Source organism: Danio rerio, chromosome 16, assembly GCF_052040795.2.
Source record: "Danio rerio strain M-AB ecotype USA chromosome 16, GRCz13ab, whole genome shotgun sequence".
Lineage (NCBI taxonomy): Eukaryota > Metazoa > Chordata > Actinopteri > Cypriniformes > Danionidae > Danio > Danio rerio.
Window position 1 is genome coordinate 58,378,546 of NC_141036.1, and position 21,819 is coordinate 58,400,364.

The 21,819-nt window shown below is 35.2% G+C and overlaps 1 protein-coding gene across 1 annotated transcript; it reads left to right on the plus strand.

Moving 5' to 3' along the window:
- The first annotated feature begins 813 nt into the window (after window positions 1-813).
- atp6v1c1a (ATPase H+ transporting V1 subunit C1a) lies at window positions 814-20,102 on the plus strand. Its single transcript, NM_201322.1, is given in 13 exon segments — window positions 814-936; window positions 3,943-4,103; window positions 6,374-6,441; window positions 9,260-9,345; window positions 9,425-9,519; window positions 9,885-9,976; window positions 10,391-10,489; window positions 10,608-10,676; window positions 14,204-14,296; window positions 14,393-14,486; window positions 14,968-15,065; window positions 16,060-16,186; window positions 19,471-20,102. Coding segments are annotated over 12 exon segments (1,152 nt in total). The 5' UTR covers window positions 814-936; window positions 3,943-3,971; the 3' UTR covers window positions 19,570-20,102.
- Window positions 20,103-21,819: the final 1,717 nt, after the last annotated feature.

A 21,819-nucleotide genomic window follows, 5' to 3' on the forward strand; every position in this document is an offset into this window, starting at 1 on the left:
AATGTAGTACAGTTATGAGTAATCTGCTTTTATTACTATAGTTGTTGTGTTACCATTAAGTGAAGTAATGTAAAATAGTATGGTTCAATAACACTACAGTATTTACTATAAACTATTATAGTATTTTTTAATGTAAACAACAGGTAAACAACAATTTTATATACATTCTTTTTACATTTTACACATACAATTTACATTCAAGTTTCCACATAAAAAATACTATAGTAATTTATAGTAAATACTGTGTTTTTGAAGTATGTATGAAGTGTATTATACCAGACATATATTTCCAATTGAAATATTAGAAATATTTATTATATTTCTAAATGAATGCTCTAGTATATTAACTATAGTGAACTGATAAATTGTATTTTATAATGTGGTAAAGTTTAGTTTTTACTACAGTAAACTGTTTTGTATTGTATTATTATCATGGTTGATTAGTACAGTATTGGCTAATCACAATAGCAACAATATAATCACCACATCTGATTAAGTGAAGTACTTTACTAAAGTATGGTTCAATAACACTAGTGTTTACTATAAACCACTGTAGTATTTGTTCATGTGGGTGAGTTTGTGATGTGTGCAGTCATCAGTGAAAGTAAAGGCTGTTATTATCAGCGCCAAATTGAGTTTACTTTCACTTACCTACTTTTGTTGTGTGTTTGCGCCCTATTTTACATAGTTTTTTTTTAGTTTTCTACAGTGGTTACATCAAACACAGCTTTCCATTCAAACTCCACACCTTCATGTGTCGCTGTCGAGTGTGAATGCGCATGCGCAGTTCAGCAGTCGATCAGCTGACCGTGAGTGAAGCCTTTGGAAACACTGTAGTGTCATTATGAATATCAAATCCTAAGACTGATCCTTTGGAAATTATTTTGTTGAAATTACCAAATAATCGCCACGTCGTCTCATTAACGTTGAACTCAGGTGAGATCCGCTGGAGAAACGGCGGTTTTAAGCGTGTTGTGTGTGATCGTGCTGTAACGTTTGCAGCTTTAGCTGTATTTGCTAGTGTGGATTAGAGCTGACTGAGCTTCGTCTTGTTTATATGCGTTACAAACGATTTATTAAGCTGTTTTAGATAGTCAATTGACATTATATTTCCTAAAGATATCGCAGTATAGATTTGAGTGTATTTATGCAGATTTCTGACACTGTATGGATGTAATACTGCGTGTTTATGTTGTCATATTTAAAGTTGTGACTGACGATGGTCGGAGGTGATCAAATATATAATATCAATACTAACTAGACAGCTCATATAAGATTATTAGACATATAAGAGAAGTGTCCATTCTTTAGATTGAAGGTCAGTCTGACAGGCCTCTGTTTCATCTCGTGACTTTCATTCATTTTGAGGAAATTACCCAATCAGGTCAGGCTGACCATGTCCACAATTAATATTCTCTTACTTTCATATTTATTTACATTCATAAAGCGCTCTGACAAAGAAAATACACAGCTTACAATGGTTGTCAGATTGTACCAATATTATTTTTTATTTTTTTTTTTAGCATTTTTCATATTTATGTATAGCTGAATATAAAGGGGAAGTTCTAGCTCATGGAAAATACAGTCATATTTGGCAAGGTTAAAACTGTGATTTCAATTAAAGCATGTTTTGTGAGTTTATGTTTAGACGTAAATCATAATTTTGAAGTAATACAAGTTTTTTTTTTTTAACTATAATTGTTTACAGTTCTAAAGTATTTACAGCCCTTTCCAATCAATATTATTAGGAAAAAATATACAGGTTTACTGTTTTTGAACACATCTTAAAATGTTACTAAACATGAAATTTGTTGATTTTTTTTTTGTATTCTAAGAAATGAATACTATTGCAAATCCTACCTGCTCTATTACTGAAAAGAAATTCTGATCATCAAGGATGTTATTTTTATTCAAAGTATTGCTGCTTTCTTTTCCAAATATTTCCCAAGTGCAGATTTATCACAATTTTCACAATATTTCCTTTTATTTATTTTTTTCCTGGAGAAGATTATATGGCGTCAATCTAGGGCCAAGTATGCTTGCAAAATAAAGTTTTGCAACCAAAAAATGAAGTATTGAGCAAAAAATAAATAAGTAAATGCAAATCTTCCGAAATTACAAAGCAAAAATAATTTTTTGTGAAATAAAAATAAATGTTGCTAACAAAAATAAAGAACTCAAAAGGGAAAATTAATTTTTGAGAAATAAAAATAACATTTGCGAACAAAAAAGAATGCAAATAAAAATCAAGCAGTGTAAAAAAATAAATAAATTGCTTGTTAAAAAAATTAAAATATTTGCTATTAATAAAAAAAAAAAAAAGAGTAAAAATATAGTATATATATATATATATAGTTTTCAAGGGAACTTGGGTGTTTACGGCAGGCCCGGACCTTTAAGCCAATGGTTCTCATAGTGGGGGTCGCGTGACAATGACAAGGGGTCGCTTGGTGATTTCCAAAACTCAAATAAATTTTATTAAGCTATTTGATTGATCATATTTTGTTCATAACTCACAGAAGATAATTAATAGTTGCGTTAAAGAAACAACAACAAACAAATAAAAATCTGCCATCAGCCTTTAATTTTTATATTAAAATATAATTAAATTAATAAATGGCTAAAAAAACATTATATGGTTAATAGACTGTTGCATTTTTGTGTTGTCAATATGCTCATGTTTATAAATGCCTATAGTTGTGTCTGCAACATTTATATTTTTACAGTCTAACCACCTTGAAAAATGGGGGTTGCGAGTCACTGACATTGTTATTTTGAGGGTTGCGGGCTGAAAAGTTTGGGAACCCCTGCTTTAAGCGACGTCATCACCTGGAGACACAGTATCACCAAAGTGGTCTTACAGCCCAGTAGGTCTGGGCCTGTAAGTTCCCTTGTAACATTTTGGTTTTGTAAAGGCAGTGCTAAAAAAATGTTTTGCAAATATATACAGTTGAAGTCAGAATTATTAGTCCCCCTGATTTATTTCCCAATTTCTGTTTAACTAGGAGAAGATTTTTTTCAGCACATTTCTAATCATAATGGTTTTAATAACTCATTTCTAATAACTGGTTTATTTTATCTTTGCCATGATGACAGTAAATAATATTAAACTAGATATTCTTCAAGACACTTCTATACAGCTTAAAGTGACATTTAAAGGCTTAACTAGGGTAATTAGGTTAACTAGGCAGGTTAGGGTAATTAGGCAAGTTTATTGTATAACAGTGGTTTGTTCTGTAGACTATCAAAAAAACAAAACAATTTTTCTTAAAGGGGCTGATAATTTTGTCCTCAAAATGGTGTTTAAAAAATTAAAAGATGCTTTTATTCTAGCCAAAATAAAACAAATAAGACTTTCTCCAGAAGAAGAAATATTATCAGACATACTGTGAAAATTTTCTTGCTCTGTTAAACATCATTTGGGAAATATTTAAAAAAGAAAAGAAATTTAAAGGGGGGCGAATAATTCTGACTTCAACTGTATAGTTTTTTTTGCAAATATATATATATTTTTTTCTTTGCACTGCTTGATTTTTATCTGCAGTTCGTTTTTTGTTTGCAAATTTCATTTTTATTTCTCAAAACTTAATATTCCCTTTGCAGTTTTTTGCCCATTGCAAATTTAATGTAATATGGTTTGGTATATTTAGCTTCAGCCCACACCCCTCAATCAAGTTTAGTTTTTGTCCCTTTATAATAAAAGGCTTGGGCACCCCTGCTCTAGAGGGTAAAGTTTCAGCTCAAAATAGCACACAAATAATGTTTTGAAACTAACTCTTTTAGGCTTTGATCCTAATTGTGGCGTTTTGGTGACTGTCACTTTAAATTCAAATGAGATTTTGGTCTTTTCAATAGAGCGCTGAGCTAAAAAACACCTATGCATCAGCATAGTGGCAGATTCAGAGTGTATTAATTCTTATTAGCATCTCTATGTCTTTTCAGACTCTCCATCACTCACTCATTCAGCAGCCATGACAGAGTTCTGGTTGATTTCTGCTCCCGGAGAGAAAACCTGTCAGCAGACATGGGACAAACTAATGACGGCCACAACACGCACCAACAACCTCTCCACCAACAACAAGTTCAACATTCCTGATCTCAAGGTCACAGGCTGTTCCTCTTCCTCTTTTACAGCACTTCTTTTTACACTGCTGTCTGGAATACTTGATTATGATTGGTTATTCATTCTCTGCTAGTTCACCCAAAATTTAAATTCTGTCAACATGTTCTCACTCTTACTTGTTCCAACGTTTCTTTATTCTGTTGAACCCAAATGAAGATATTCGGAAGAATGTTGAAAACGGGTAACCATTGACTTGCATTGTGTTTGTTTTTCCTACTGAGGAAGTCAATGGTTACAGGTTTTCAGCTTTCTTCAGAATATCTTATTTTGTGTTCAACAGATTAAATAGCACTTGAAGGAGAGTAAATAGTGAGTACATTTTTTATTTTTGAGTGGACTGTGCCTTTAAGAATGTTCACAGAAATCTTCATGTCGGCCAGTAAATGATATCAAATCAAACTGTGATCAAATGTATGTTGATAAGCTCTAGAGATTTTTACTCAATATAGATTGAACTGAGAGCCAATCACACAGCAGAAAAATGCAACAACAGCCAATCAGCATCATACGTTTAATCTAGCTTTTAAATCCAGACTGTTGGCAGAATAGTCTTGTTACTTTTGTTTACATTTTGCACATTTACCTTCTTTTTTCATAACTTTTAGTTTTTTATTGTTTTAATAAGGGCCAAATAGGTGAGGCAGTGGTGCAGTAGGTAGTGCTGTCGCCTCACAGCAAGAAAGTCGCTGGTTCGAACCTCGGCTCAGTTGGCGTTTCTGTGTGGAGTTTGCATGTTCTCCCTGCCTTCGCGTGGGTTTCCTCCGGGTGCTCCAATTTCCCCCACAGTCCAAAGACATGCGGTCCAGGTGAATTGGGTAGGATAAATTGTCCGTGTATGAGTGTGTGTGTGTGGATGTTTCCCAGGGATGGGTTGGACAGGGCATCCGCTGCGTAAAAACTTGCTGGATAAGTTGGCGGTTCATTCTGCTGAAATAAATGAATAAAATGTATTTACTTTTATTTTATTTTAATTTATTTTTATTTTTAATTAAATTTATTTTAAATGAAAATTTTGTAATAATTTTTGTTTTATTTATTAAATTGTATTTTTTAAAATTTTTATTATTTTTTATTACTTTTCTTTTTATTTTTTAAAATAATTTTCAATTTTTTATTATTAATAAATGTTTAATATTTTTTATTATTATTAATAAATTTTTAAATGTAACAACTTAGTAAAACAAATATTTAATGTGGTTTTGTTGCCTTCAAGTGACATTTCACATGCACACACAATTACTGTGACAGAATAATAAAGTAGTCACTGGGAAACACCCATACACTCTCATTCACATTCACACTCGTACACTACGGACAATTTAGCTTACCCAATTCCCCTATAGCGCATGTCTTTGGACAACCCAACTCCAGTCTTTTGGAGGAAACCCACGTGAACACTGTGAGAACATGCAAACTCCACACAGAAATGCCAACTGACCTAGCTGAGGCTTGAACCAGTGACCATCTTGCTGTGAGGCGAGAACCTACCCACTGCGTCGCCATGATTTAAATTTAAAACTATAAAGTCTGACATTAAAAAGCTAAATATAATAAATATAATGAATAGAATAAATTTATTTAATAATTATATATGTATTTTTAGTTTTATTAATTCTAATTTGTGTAATTTTTATGTAATATATATATATATATATATATATATATATATATATATATATATATATATATATATATATATATATATATATATATATAAAAAATATTTTTTAATTTTTTTGGTACAACATTTTTATGTGGTTTTGACGAAATAATTAAGTAGTCCTTTTAAAACTATAATGTCTGAAATATAATAAATATATTTGAATATAATAAATTTATTTAATAATTATTTTATTTGTATTTTTTTATAAAAAATATTTATTCTATTTTTTATTTATATATATATTTTTAAATGGAAAAAACAAAAAAACAAAAAGTTGATGTGGTTTTGTTGATGACTGTTTTCAAAATATCAGGCTTATATATGGAGAATATTCACCAAAAAAAAAACGCAACACTTTCATGATCTTCTCTTTTTGAAAGAGTTGTTCCCATTGGTGACCCTTCTGCCCTGTGTCATCCTAACCAGTCGTTTTCCGCCTGACTGGGCGGGAACAGAAGCGGCGCCACTCTAAGCACCGGCGGCCCCTGATGTTTCTACCATTAAATCCAGCCTGGCTGAGTTTGTTCTGCTGCATTATACTGGATGCTGATCAAAGTGTCTCTGTTTCTCTTCACCCAACACCGCAGGTCGGCACTTTAGATGTGCTAGTGGGACTGTCTGATGAGCTGGCCAAGCTGGACGCTTTTGTGGAGAGGTAAAGTTTGTCTTTTACATTCAGCATAATACTTTTGACGTACTGTTTGTGTGTACGTTGTAAAGAGTAATTACATTTTTTTCCCAAATATTTCCCAATGTGAGATTTGAAAACATTTTTAAACATTCTAATTTTAATTTCTTGTAAGTGATGTCAGTTTTAATGACTAATGTTTAGTAAATAATGTTGTCTATGTGAAGTTTCAGCTCAAAATAACCCATAAGTAATGTTTTAGAACTCTTTGAAATTGACTCTTTTAGGCTTTGAATTTGCTTTAAATTCAAATGAGACTGTGCTCTTTTTAAAAGAGGGCGGAGCTACAGATGCCTGTGTGTCAGCATAGTGGCAGATTGAAAAACAAGACTAACGTCCTATGCTAATGAGGGAGAGATAGTCACTAGTGGGCGGGGCTTTCCTCCCTCTGATGACATGTAGATGGGGAGAATGTGTTTCTGCAGACTGTTTATATCAAGTCTGATTATAAACAATGCATTACTATTAGAAGCTGCTTATATTCAGAAACAGCTGCAACACAACTGTGTTTAAATGTGATTTTTATAAAAGGGATTTTTACATAATAGGTTTTAACATCAATATATTCATTATTTTCACATTACAGAATTAAATCAATGCACAAGTACACATTATTTTCTAACCACCCTACTGAGCTTCCCCATCCTTTCTAGACAGACCACTTAAATGGATCTTATTGTGAAGTATTTGGCTATAAAATTCAACATGGGAAGGAAAAACAAACAAACAAATCTAAAAGAAAAATGAACGAATAAATTAATTACTATAATTTCGAACCACCCGAACCCCCCCTGGCTATGGGCCTGGAGTAGTGTTTGCAGCACTGAGTTGTTGGGGTTTCTAGCAAGAGTGTATCGGTGGTCAGAGTTTTGTCAAACGTACATGTGTTTCTTTCCTCCTGTGTGCTGAGGAATCTCATATAGAGGTGAGGATATCATGACATCTACCTAAAATGAGTTATTAGCACTTTGCTTCCATGCTAGCTTCTTTTTCAGAGATGATATGTATGGCTCATCTGTATGATGTGAGATTTTGATTTCTCTGCCTCTGATAAATCCAGATATACTCTAGTGTTTTGAAGTCTATTATATTGTATATATTTTTATATTTAAATATAATTTAAATGTAGTTACCTGATAAAAATACTGCAGCATACTTTAACTTTACAGTGAACAGTGGTTTATTGTTGTATTTTATTTAAATATATATATATTTATATATTGTTTATATTAGAGCTGGGCAAATATTAATCAATCATATTTAAATATAAAAGTTTGTTTAATATATATATATATACACATACATACAGTTGAAGTCAGAATTACCCCCCCCCCCCCCCATTGAATTTATTTGTTAAATATTTCCCAAATGATGTTTAACAGAGCAAGGAAAATTTCACAGTATGTCTGATAATATTTTTCTTTTGGAGAAAGTCTTATTTGTTTTATTTCGGCTAGAATAAAAGCAGTTTAAAATTTTTTTAAAAGCCATTTTAAGGTCAATATTATTAGCCCCTTAAAGCTATATTTTTTCAAAACTCTCCAGAACAAACCATCATTATACAATAACTTGCCTAGTTATCCTAACCTGCCTTAACCTAATTGACCTAGTTAAGCCTTTAAATGTCACTTTAAGCTGTATAGAAGTGTCTTGAAGAATATCTAGTCTAATATTGTGTACTGTCATCATAGAAAACATAAAATAAATCAGGTATTAGAAATGAGTTATTAAAACTATTATGATTAGGAATGTGCTTAAAAAAATAATAATCTGCTCTCCGTTAAACAGAAATTGGGGGAAAAAAAGGGACTAATAATTCAGGGGGGCTAAAAATTCTGAGTGTAAATTTATATATAGATGAGACTGCTTGTTAACGAAATTTCTAATCAGCCAATCACATGGTAACAGCTCAATGCAATTAAGCATGTAGACATGGTCAAGACGATCTGCTGCAGTTCAAACTGAGCATCAGAATGGGGAAGAAAGGAGATTTGAGTGACTTTGAACGTTGCATGGTTGTTGGTGCCAGACTGCTCTAGGGTTTTAAGAAACTGCTGATCTACTGGCATTTTCACACACAACCATCTCTAGGGTTTACAGAGAATGGTCCGACAAAGAGGAAATATCCAGTGAGCGGCAGTTCTGTGGACGCAAATGCCTTGTTGATGAGGCCAGAGGTCAGAAGAGAATGGCCAGACTGGTTCCCAGCTGATAGAAAGGCAACAGTTACTTAAATAAGCACTCGTTACAACCGAGCTCTGCAGAAGAGCATCTCTGAACACACAACACGTCCAACCTTGAGGCGGATGGGCTACAGCAGCAGAAGAGCACACCGGGTGCCGCTCCTGTCAGCTAAGAACAGGAAACTGAGGCTACAATTCACACAGGCTCACCAAAACTGGACTATAGAAGATTGGAGAAACGTTGCCTGCTCTGATGAGTCTCCATTTCTGCTGACACATTCAGATGGTCGGGTCAGAATCTGGCGTCGTCAGCATGAAAGCATGGATCCATCCTGCTTTGTATCAACAACTCAGGCTGGTGGTGGTGGTGTAATAGTGTGGGGGAGATTTTCTGGCACACTCCCGGCCCGACAATATGATCCACCTTCACTGTCTGTCCCACATCTAGGAGAGTTACGGTGTGGAGAAGCCCCAAATAAGCACACCACCCTGAAAAGGGGCTTCTAGGCCACCTCAGTGTTTGATGTTATGCCGAATTCCCTGTTTTAGAGCTTTGGGGAGAGTTTTCAGAGGGTTGTGAACTCTTCTGATGTTGTTCACAGTGTGGTGAAGAAGGTGGCTCAGTACATGGCTGACGTGTTGGAGGACAGTCGAGATAAAGTGCAGGAGAATCTGCTGGCTAATGGAGGTCAGTATCACTGCTGTCTGTGGCGTGAAATAAGATTATACAGTTTTCGTTTTGTTGATTGTATCCCTGCTGTGTTTAGTGGATCTGGTCACCTACGTCACGAGATTTCAATGGGATATGGCCAAATACCCCATCAAACAATCCTTGAAGAACATTTCTGAGATCATTTCCAAGGCAAGTGATCTGAATCTATCCTTATAGAAAACTATGATTATTGTTTATTTAATGGCATGTCAACAGCATCATGACAACAATAATTCTGAAAACTCAAGTGCAATAAATGCAATAAAACCAGCAATACAAATGAATGCAAGATATATTAAATAATATTTTGTACATTAATTAATTATGTAAAAATAAATGTAAAAAATCTGGTCAGTAAATTCACTTTATAGAAGAGTTTCTACAAACATTAAAAGCAGGAGAGTCCAATAAAATATGTTTTACTGAGAAATATCTGTGAAGTTGAGTCCTCCTGTTATGGTTTTGATGCCGTTTTAAATGAAACTCTCTCGACTCTCTCCCCCTGCTGTTCACAGCAAGTCTCACAGATCGACAATGACCTGAAAGCTCGAGCATCGGCCTACAACAACCTGAAGGGAAACTTACAGAATCTAGAGAGGAAGAATGCGTGAGTGCATTTACACATGTCAGATTAACTCACATTATTAGTTTTATTTCATCATTTAATTTAATATTTTTATTTTATTGTGTGATTTTAAAACTGATACTCAAAACTTTGCTCCAGTTTATCAGGAAGTGACCATTTTGTCTGATAAATTTAATTAGCATCTTTGGATGGAAATAGCTATTGTAGTACAGTGTAAACCAGTGTTTCTCAACCAGGTTCCTGGGGGCCCAGCAGCACTGCATGTTTTGGATGTCTCCTTTGTCTGTCACACCCATTACAGATCTTTTAGTCTTTGCCAATGATGATCTGAATCAAATGTGAGAGCTGGTGGTCCTCCCGAAACGTACTTGAGAGACACTTGTATGGACATAGCCTTTTCCAATCAACTAACGTGTGGTTTTGTGTTGTCATCAGAGGGAGTCTGTTGACCAGGAGTTTGGCTGATATTGTCAAGAAAGACGACTTTGTGCTGGATTCGGAGTACCTCATTACTTTACTTGTAGTGGTACCAAAGTAAGTGACGGATTCCTCAACACAAAAAAATGAACAAGTCTGAAAATATTTGAAGACAGTCACACAACTCCTGAATTGCTCTTATGCACATGCTCACAGTGTGTTTCTAACCATTTAGGACAAATTATACTGACTGGCAGCGCACGTATGAGACTCTTGCAGAAATGGTGGTGCCACGATCTACAAAGTAAGTATGCATTCAGTGATTCTTAAGTAAGGAGACATTCAGTGATTCAACAAGAGGCAATACACACAAGAAATGCTAATTATACAAAGCAACTGCTAGTGCTCAGAAAATTAAGAGCTAGAGTTAGTGGGAGAACTATGTATGTATATATATATACATAGTCATATATATATAGTCCTGTAGGGATAGTTTACAGTTTAACCCAAAGAATGACCAGTCTGGTAGATGAAGAAGAGCCAGAGTCAGAGATTTAAAAAAAATAAATTAAGTTTACTGAAGATAGTTTGCAGTTTCATTTGCAGAAGCCAGCTTCAACACTCGCAATGAGTTCCTAGGCCGCTCTGCTTACAGTTTCAACAATCGAACAATTATACTCTTTACACAAGTCCAGAAAGGATGGGATCCAGGTAAACAGTTCTCATTGGTTACAACAGAAATAGACAATTCTAAATAGATGCGTCAAAGATACATAGTATCTACTTCCAGATATGGATGGCCTTAATGCGTGCGTCAAAGAAAGCATTGTATCTGTCTCCAGATATGGATGGCGACCTGATGCCTAGAGGTGAGGTCGCCTTAAGTTATTAGGAGCTGATCTCCGACCTGTAAAAAGCTAAACCAGGAAAACAATAGACACAAACGACCATCTGTGTTAAAGACTCAAGGATGTTTCTTGTACGTTCAGCTGTGTTATCAGGCTGGTTCAAGACTGCTTCCATCAACAGTCTGCTGCAATATCTTCACTACACACAGTCTGTCTCCACACAAAAAGGAATTACATTAGAATTTATTATACTCAAAAATAGATCAATCAAACAGCTATAATATTATAGGCAATATCAGGACAACTAGAACAGGTGTCTTCTTCTCCTCTGTATGGGGAGAGAGAGAGAGATCTCCATGACCTATGACCTGGTTTGTGTGTCTCCAGAAAACAAAGTTAAAATAGACAGGCAAAAAGAGAAACAAGGACACAGAACATTCTTGCAGTAAGCAGTTTTAACTTATTCATTAGTTAAAATCAATTCACAGTTAAATACTGAGAAACAGGATGATGAAAAGGATAAACGTTGGTGCATGATGAGACGGATTGGAAAGCAGAAATCCGAATCCTTCAGTCCTATAGAACAAAATCACCACGACTTACAAATAAACAATATTGTACTGCTGTTATTTAACAAAATGTATCAAATTATAGAAATATTACAGAGTAAAAATGTCAAATACTGTAAACAGTGGTTAGGGTAAGGAAAAGTTACCATGAACTAAACTGAACTGTTAATAAAACATTACCACTGATCTGGTTGAACTGAACCGAAACCAGCAAACTAAAGTAAAATTCTTAAAATGATCATAACCATTTTATAATAATCACCAGTTATTTGCTGTTCTGCTTTTGTGTGGGCTTTCTTGGCCTTTGCTACACGGTGAGCACAGTAAGATGTACTTCTATCTTCTTTAGCCATTACATACTTGTTTTGAACATGATGTTCGGCACTTTTGTGATGCCCTCAGCTATTGGAGTCGTCTTAGAAAATAGTCCACTGGTTTGTCCTTGCAACTGGGATGTTTGGTTTCTAAATGTCGTTTTAATTTAGGTTTTATGCTCTCTTGTGAAAGCACCTCACTGCATATGACACACTGAGGTTTTAAGCCTTTTTGGCGTCAAAATATGTAAATCTACACTTTACATATTCGGGGTCGTACTTGTGCTGGAATTTCACATGTCAAAAGGGTATATGCCGAGCTAGTGTTTTTCCATATTGATAAACTTCTGGTGACCTGTTATTGTGAACTTTTTCCCATTTTATACGGTTCATTTTACAGCATCGATGTTGTAATGTTATTAAAATACATTCAGTTAAATAAACTTTAGCATTCATTTAGTTGCTCAAGCGTAAAACGAGACAAAAAGCTGTTTACTCGCACGCGACCGTCAGAATCGGCAGGCTAGTGCAGAAGCTCAATTGAATATACTGGGGTAAAATAAATGCTCATATTATAAAGACATGGCGGGGGGAAATGTAATTTAATGCAGTGCTTCTTGTACAATCTGAGACCCACTTTATATCGGATATCACTCAGCTAGTGGAGATCGTTGATTTTTAAAGAAAACAGACCTTAAACACGCCAGTTTTTGCATTGCATACAGTTCACCGAAAGCTCTTGTGCTTGTCCAAAATTAAAAGTCCCAATAGCAAGCTTCATCGCACGCGCATTTCAAAATAAAAGTCCGATATAAGCAAAATAAGTTAAATATTAAACTTTTGTTGTTGTTTTTTTTATCTCACTCTTCGCGACCCACCGAAAATGTTCGGGTCGCGACCCACCAGTTGAGAAACACTGCTATAGGACACACAATACCCCATAATGACAATGTGAAAAAAGAAATTGTTGCAAATTTATTAAAAATAAAAAGCTGAAAATCACATGTACATCAGTATTGACAGCCTTTGTCATGAAGCTTTAAATCGAGCTCAGACATATTCTGTTTCCACTGATCACTCTGAAGATGTTTCAGCAGCTTCATTGGAGTTCACCTGTGGGCAATTCAGTAGATTGGACATCATTTGAAAAGGCGTACACCTGTCTATATAAGGGCCCAGGGTTGACAGTGCATGTCAAAGTACAAACCAAGCATGAAGACAAAGGAATTGTCTGTAGACCTCCGAGACAGGATTCTCTCGAGGCACAAGGCTGGGGAAGGTTACAGAAACATTTCTGTTGCTCTGAAAGTTCCATTGAGCACAGCGGCCTCCATCATCCGTAAGTGGAAGATGTTTGGAACCACCAGGACTCTTCCTAGAGCTGGCCGGCCATCTAAGCTGAGTGATCGGGGGAGAAGGGCCTTAGTCAGGGAGGTGATCAATAACCCAATGGTCACTCTTCTGTCTGAGCTCTAGAGTTCTTCTGTGGAGAGAGGAGAATCTTACAGAAGGACAACCATCTGTGCAGCAATCCACCAATCAGGCCTGTATGGTAGAGTGGACAGACGGAAGACACTCCCCGCCTGGAGTTTGCCAAAAAGCATCTGAAGGACTCTCAGACCATCAGAAACTAAACTCTCTGCTCTGATGAGACTCAAATTGAACTCTTTGGCGTGAACGCCAGGCGTTACGTTTGGAGAAAAGCAGGCAGCGCTCATCACCAGGCTAATAGCATCACTACAGTGAAGCATGGTGGTGTTGGCATCATGCTGTGGGGATGTGTTTCAGCAGCAGGAACTGGAAGACTAGTCAGGATAGAGGGAAAGATGAATGCAGCAATGTACAGAGACATCCTGAATGAAGACCTGCTTCAGAGTGCTCTTGACCTCAGACTGGGGCGACGCTTCATCTTCCAGCAGGACAATGACCCAAAGCACACCGCCAACATATCAATAGAGTGGCTTCACAACAACTCAGTGGCCCAGCCAGAGCCCAGACCTAAATTCGAAGGAAAATGAATAAATGATTGAATGAATGATATGTGGTATGAGTATTGAAATTCTCTGTACTGATCGTTAGTGTTGTTTTTCCCCTCTGCAGTTTGCTTTTTGAGGATCATGACAGCGGTCTATTTACCGTCACACTCTTCAGAAAGGCTATCGATGACTTCAGACACAAGGCCAGAGAAAACAAGTACGCAGACTATCTCAGCTCCACATTGAGTTTATCAATCACATCATTCATATCCAGTGTAAAGATGCTTTAGTGATGCCAGTGTCTGATTTACAGGTTCACGGTTCGAGATTTCCAGTACAATGAGGAGGAGATGAAAGCGGATAAGGAGGAGATGACCAGACTCTCCACTGACAAGAAGAAACAGTTTGTATGTACAGTGCCCAAATCCCATATTTAAATGCATATTTTCTACAGGAAGCTTTACAATATTGTATTTGTGCATATACATTGAATTAGTCAGTACTGAAGTTAAATCTGGAGCTTATCTAACAAGATAACTTAAGATAATGGTCTAAAATGGGTACACCTAAATTTATATGTTATGGAAAAATATTACATATAAAATTTAAAAAGAGCTAATTTAGTGAGAAACAAAAAAATATATAAAATATTGTTGAAATTTTTTATTTCGTAATTTTTGTCCTGAATATTTTGCATGAATTTAAATATATAATCTTTCTTATGAACCTGTTTGGTGACTAAAATATTAATTAAATAACTATATCTGTTTAATAAATCTGTTTTGTTTGAATGCACCAAAATATGACCTATATTTAAAGGAAAATTGATAAATATAATTTTTCAGAATGGGCTGTACTCATTTATGCTTTTGAATGTATACTCTGTAGGGTCCACTTGTTCGGTGGCTGAAAGTGAACTTCAGCGAGGCGTTTATTGCTTGGGTCCACATTAAAGCTCTGAGGGTCTTTGTGGAGTCAGTCTTGAGGTAATATTTCATATCCTACTCATATTATGTTTACTACATTCCTTTTTAAATAAAAGCTCACTCTATTATGCCAAGCTTAAGATAAAAAAATAAAGAAAATGATTTAAAAATTTAATTTTTTTATGTTTATTGGGTTTTTACAAGTTAAATACAACATAAAACAAAGTACAGTAGATCTATCATCATCCAAAATACTTCCCTATACATGCCCCAAACCTCCACTCTATAGTGCCACAAGTAAACCATGAACATAATCAAACTAACTAAAAAGACATGGAAGGTGATATCAAAGCATTCTGTCCTGATATACCTAGATCTGTCACGGTATCTGTTTTGTCGTATGATATGTTGCAGCAAAATATATTGTGATAAACGATATTATTGTCATTTTAAAAGGATGTTATGACACTCATCATTATATAATGCCAGAATGACAGTATAATATCATCAAAATGCAAATAACACATCATATTTCATTATTAAGCATATTTAATTTAATTAAAGTAATTTGAGCAGTTTAATAATGAGGCATTGGAGTCAGAATGTTAAAGTGCATATCCTAAATAAATAATATTAAATGTGAACAAGTTAAAGAGTAACAGAGGCTGTGATATCTGCTACCAGATCTATTTTAAGTTGTCAGACACCCACATGAGAATATACTATAGTAATTTACAGTAAATACTACAGTGTTATTAACTATGCTGACCCTGACACCTCCAGTAGAGATAGAGATGTTGCACAATCAGCTAAAATGTAGGTTTTTATGTATGGCTGATATATATTGCATCACTAAAAATGATGAGCTCGTGTCCATGTGTTGTGCCATAAGTCCATATATTGATTATTGGGACAGGCCTACTTGCACCCAAGTAAAAAAATAAAGCTGAATAAAATAAACCGGTGGATCTTTATGTTGTAGTTGTTGTTAAGCTTATTAAATAATGTGCTCATGGAAAAAACTAACTTAAATTTTATCACCCTGAATGAACAGATATGGATTGCCAGTGAATTTCCAAGCAATGCTGCTCCAGCCCAATAAGAAGAATATGAAGAAGCTGAGGGAGGTTTTGTACGATCTTTACAAGCATCTGGACAGCAGCGCTGCCGCCATTATTGACGTAAGGCCTTCTTTTCTTTTTCTATTTTGAGCAAAGGCTGTGGTTTTGTATTGTGTAAAGTACACATGAAATCAAAACTAACCATATTGCTTTTGTTAGCTCCAGTGGTGTAAAGTACTTAAGTAAATGGACTTCGTTACTTTACTTAAGTATTTTTTTTGGCTACTTTGTACTTGTACTGAGTATTAAAAATATAAGCAGCTTTAACTCTCTACTTGACTACATTTTTGATTGAATATATGTACTCTTTACTCCACTACATTTGAACGGACGCTTAAAGTTACTCGTTACATTGTGATTGTAAGCGACAAGTTAGCATTTCTATCTACCACGGCTAATTTGTTGGGCGGATGAGGTGATATCGCCATCTGCAGGCTGCTGGAGGTACTGTATGCTACTTATGAGCTAAACCACGTGAATATGAATTAGCAGCTTGCCAAATACCAGGTGTTTAATTAGCGACACGGCTGCAGCAAATGATGAAGCTGAAGTCGGAACATCAAGTAGTGCCAGCACTGATAACCATCCGTGGCCTTATCTGAAAGAAATGTTTTCATTTGCCGATGTGCAGAATGGCTCTTACAGGGTGTAGGGTCTACTTTATTTGCCACAAACCACAAAAATAAGTGCTTTTAGGAATTTATCGTAAAATACATTGAAGTAAGCAGGGCCGGAGTGGGACTCCTTTTCAGCCCTGGAGTTTCAAGCCTTGGACCGGCCCATCTCAGTTCACGACTGACTTTTAAAATAAGGTAATTTCCAATTCAGTTTCTAAAGACACTTTCACGTCATTTTTCAAGAAAACAGCTGCTTTAGAACTTCAAATTTCCAACAACCCTAACAGTATTATATGTCCTAACAATAAAAAATGAAAAAAAAAAAAATAATTTTTCAGATGAGGTTCGAACACGAGTCGGCCGTGTCATATTTTAACGTGCTGACCCCTGGACCACAGTGGCGCTGTTGATATTATGTGGCTGTAATGAAAAACAAATATGGCACTATGACCTGCAAGACTTTTATTGATGGCTTAAACTTTTTCTCTCCTTTTTAGATTTCTGATCAAGTTATGTCAGATTTATTAATGTAGTGAATCATCTGATTTTCATTGAGCAGGTGTATTATTAATCAATATTAATTATTCGAATTCTTACATTCACTAAGGTGCCGCTGTTTAGAGTCGAATGATGATAGTTACATCATTAATAATTTGCAGGCTGCATTTTGTTTACGGGGCTGCGAGAAAAAAAATAAAAAGAGCGGAGCTGCGGCAAAATAATGAATAAAAAGAGTGAGGCTATGGTCAAATAAATAAATAAATGAAAAAAAGTGCAACTGCTGAGAGTGCAAGCAGCTAGGGACACCGGCCCTCGTGGCCAAAAAATGGACCGGCCCACCGGGAATTCTCCCGGTTCTCTCGATTAGCCAATCCAGGCCTGGAAGTAAGAGTCTATTTAATGTTAATTTAATGTGAATTAAGTGAACTTAATACAGTTACTGATATGGTAAAAACCACTGCGACATGACATGGCTATGTTTTAGCTTAATTTTTTTGTGTAACGTGAATAAATGTCTTACTGAAGTTTCTTTGTTTAATAATAACACAGAGAAAACATCCTACTCAATTGAAAAACTACTAAAAATAAAAGCATTGACCCCCGTTGAGACTTTTTGTTAAATTTTTTTTATCTAATTTGTTCTGCTATTTTGAAACATTGAGGTGTTCCATTTTATTTTTAATATTAGAAAATAAAACCTTTCTTAGTGTTCTTTGAGCCTACATTCAGTATGAGTAAAATACTTAAGTTCTTTTAAAATCGCATAGTTTAATACTTTTACTCAAGTCTTATTGGAATTGGTGACTTGTAACTTGTATTGGAGTAATTTTTACAGTAAGGTATCTGTACTTTTACTCAAGTATGGTTTTCAGGTACTCTTTACACCTCTGGTTAGCTCACATTGCTAGTTTAGTGGTGAACAATTCATCTGTGCAGGTCATTAAGAAAAAAACAAAACGTTTTTTTCCCCTTTATCTTTATTAAAATCTGCAAATGCACTTCCTGTTTGTTTGTAGTTAAATTGTCAGATTAGATCTGTCTAAGGTAGTGGGTGTAGCTTACATAATTAACCATAAATGGAAATGACAAACTGTAACCCTAAGCTTATTGGCATTTCTTCCAAGGCGCACACTAAGCAGCCACATTTTATTAAAACTACAGAGCTTCAGATACTTAACAGGGTTCAATGCTAAGGACATTTTCTACTGACCCGACTGGACCAGCGGTTCAGGTTTTTACTTGCCCTGCCAAAATGTTTACTGGCCCCACCAAAATAAATAAATAAATAAATAAAAAAACAGCTATTTCTTAGCCACATATTTGAAACAATGTGTCAAAAATAATGTCTGTGAACCTAGAATAAAAATATTTAAGACAATGTTAAAATATTTAGCAGTAAAATACAGCAGTATGGAAAATGTGTATGTATTTTATTGCAAAACAAAAGGTGGCTGACTTAAAAGTGACAGAAAACTATGCAAAACATCACTTCATTTTTTTACGTCGTCTTGTACCCATGTAAATGTCGGTTTCCACGTTAGAAACAGATTTTTTTTTTTTAGCCTCATAATTTGATGTTGCCGTCTCTTCACTGTACTGGTTTTTACCTGGTTGTGGAAAATAATAATGTGCTCACAACATCCAATCAAATAAAAGGAACCGAAAAGCAAGATGGTGTTTACGACTTCACAGAAATGGTAGCAATCAAAGACTTAAAAGCAGAAATAGTTTTTCGATTCTCAGACTGTATTTGCACACTATTGACAAATAGTCGCAGGCTACTTAAAATTTTGTGACAAGGCAACACTGGCCTGATCGGGCCAGTGACGATTCTCTCTACTGTCCTGAACATCTCTCACGCTGGCCCCGGGCCATCGGGCAGTGCTTATTGTTGAGCCCTGCTTAATTTTTTTTAATCGATGTTGACAATGGTGTTCGGTCAATAAATATCGATTTTATCGCCCAGACCTAGAACAAAAAATACCACAGTGGCACTCAGCTACATATCTCTGACTCATATTTGCTCCGGTTTATCAGGAAGTGATGAACTTGTGCTCTTTTACTCATTTGATTATACACAAACCTTTTATAAGATTTGCTTAAATCTTTGGATGAAAGATGTTGCCCCTGTGCATCAACATGCTAAAATAAAAGTCTCAGCAACATCCTGTTCAAACAGACTTTAACAGCTTAAAGATGTTTTTCTTGTCTCTTTTCCGCTTTCAGCAATCTGCTATGGACATTCCTGGCTTGAACCTCAGCCAGCAGGAATACTATCCCTATGTGTACTACAAAATCGACTGTAACCTGCTGGACTTCAAATAGAAGCGCTGTCCTTTTCTCCTCCATCATGTGCCCGTCCTTTTGTTTTCGTCTCTGTGAATAAATCTAAGTTAAATGAAACTGTATACTGCTGAACTCTTGATCTAGTCTCCCCATCATCACGCATGCTCATTCATATTCAGAGGTACTTCTCTATTGCTGTTTAAATCAATGGCGGCGGGAGAGTATCTATATCTGCCGCCCGTTGTGTTTTGTTTACATTTTTTTTTAAGAGATCGTCATTGTGTTATCATCTGTGCAGGTGAATGAAATCATGCGTTTAAGTCATTCCATTCATGTTCTGTGACGTGTTGAAGGTAGTGCTAGATAATACTGTGTGTTTTTAACCCTTTATTCTTTTTGACATGCATCGGTGGTTCATTTAAAACAAACAAAACGGCCGAAAAAACTAAACAAAGTGTTACAAAGATGCAATATAAATGTGATGTTATGTACATTTGGTGTTTAAAAGAGTTATATGTGCAAAACTATTGTGTCATGGAACCAAAATATTAAATTATATAAGTACATAGAAATGTGTGTTTTTGTTTCTTTTTGTTTGTTAAACACATGCACTTAATTTGCATATGATATTTTACTTTTTAAACAGTGCAGCGTATAGATTTAATAAACATAGGTCAATTACATAGACTGGAAAAGACATGGATGTAGTATTCGTGACGTCACCCACAAGTTTCTCAAGAGCGCAAATGAAGCTACAAGTGGGCGTGGCCAACTGCTGCTATTTTGTTACGTCATCGCTTCAACCAGCGGTAACCAAATAAGGTCTAAGAGGTGGAGCTACAGACGCCTGCTAGTATTTTGCTTAGACTGGTTTTCCTTTGAGAGAAACGCTTACTACTTCATTACCTGCGACTTGTTTGTGTTCTGACCACATGTGCTTGGTTGTATACTATATCAATAAAGTGTTTAGTCTTTTAAAAACACTGCTGTAACACATTAAGCCACTAAACATTGTCCTTATGACGTTTCTCTACAGGAGGGAAATGCGAATTACTTCCAAACACTTCACATATAGTCTGTGTTAGTTAATGTAAGACTATTGATGAAATCCAGCATAACACTGTATGACAACGCTTCAGATGACTGATCTAGAGCCTACAGCTAATCAATCTGGCAGATTCTGGAGTGCATGCAGTTCTAAAGAACATTTTAAATGATCTTAAATAAAACAAACACATGTATAGAGATGTTATATAAGTATATAACTTCACTCACCTGGGAAATGGGAGTCCACGTGAATGGTTTGTGAGCACAATTAAGTGCATGCAGCATGCCATATCATCTGATAATTGTAGGAAATAATTCTAAAAGGCAACTGACTGTGTAAAGCCACATAAAACAACACAGAAATACGATGTACATGCAGAGTTCAGCAGCTAATCAGCCGGAATCAGCTGAGGTGACGAGACAGTGAGCAGTAAGATCTATCTGTCACTCAAGTGGCCACGCCCTTAATTATGCAAACTCAATATAAAGGAAACGAATGAGTTATAAAAAAATTCACCCCCTCGAAGTTGTCATGAAGGGTCATATCTATATGAACCAAAATCGTTCTTTGTACCAGGCTGTAAACACCTTTTCTTTTCTGCTGTAAAGTCTGCCATTTTAACAGTGAGCTAAATAGAAATTTGCTCCATATCGAGCCAGCCAGGATTAGCGGATTTTTGCTTCACGACTTGAGGGAGAGCGGGAGTTTGCCGCTTAGTCAATTATCATCTCTAAAACATTTATAGCAGAATCTGTATGTATAAATTTAACTCATTTATTATTCAGTATAATTACGTTTATTGGTTAAAAGGGTTTTAATAATATCTAAATGAAACATTAAAGACAACGATTCAATATGGAATAAATAAATATTATGTATATGTCTCGACCCTAGAAATTGTAAAAGCATGTTTATTTATAATTAGAAGCAATTATAAATACAGAGTAATTCTATTTGTTATGTAAAGAATATGTTTTATTTTAATGCTTAATAAGTAGGCTATTATTATTTATGTTCACACTTTTCTAAAACGTTTTATTAGTTACTAACATTAACTTAATATGGACAATACTACTGCAGCATTCAATAATCATCATATGCATCATTAAATAATGAAATTAGTTAACTCAAAATTATCTAAAAGTTAGTTCTGCTCATTTGAAAGGAGTTTTGAACTCAGTGTTGAAGGTAATGAGTTCATTAAATACCTCATTACTTCAACTGAAATGGAGTTCACAGTA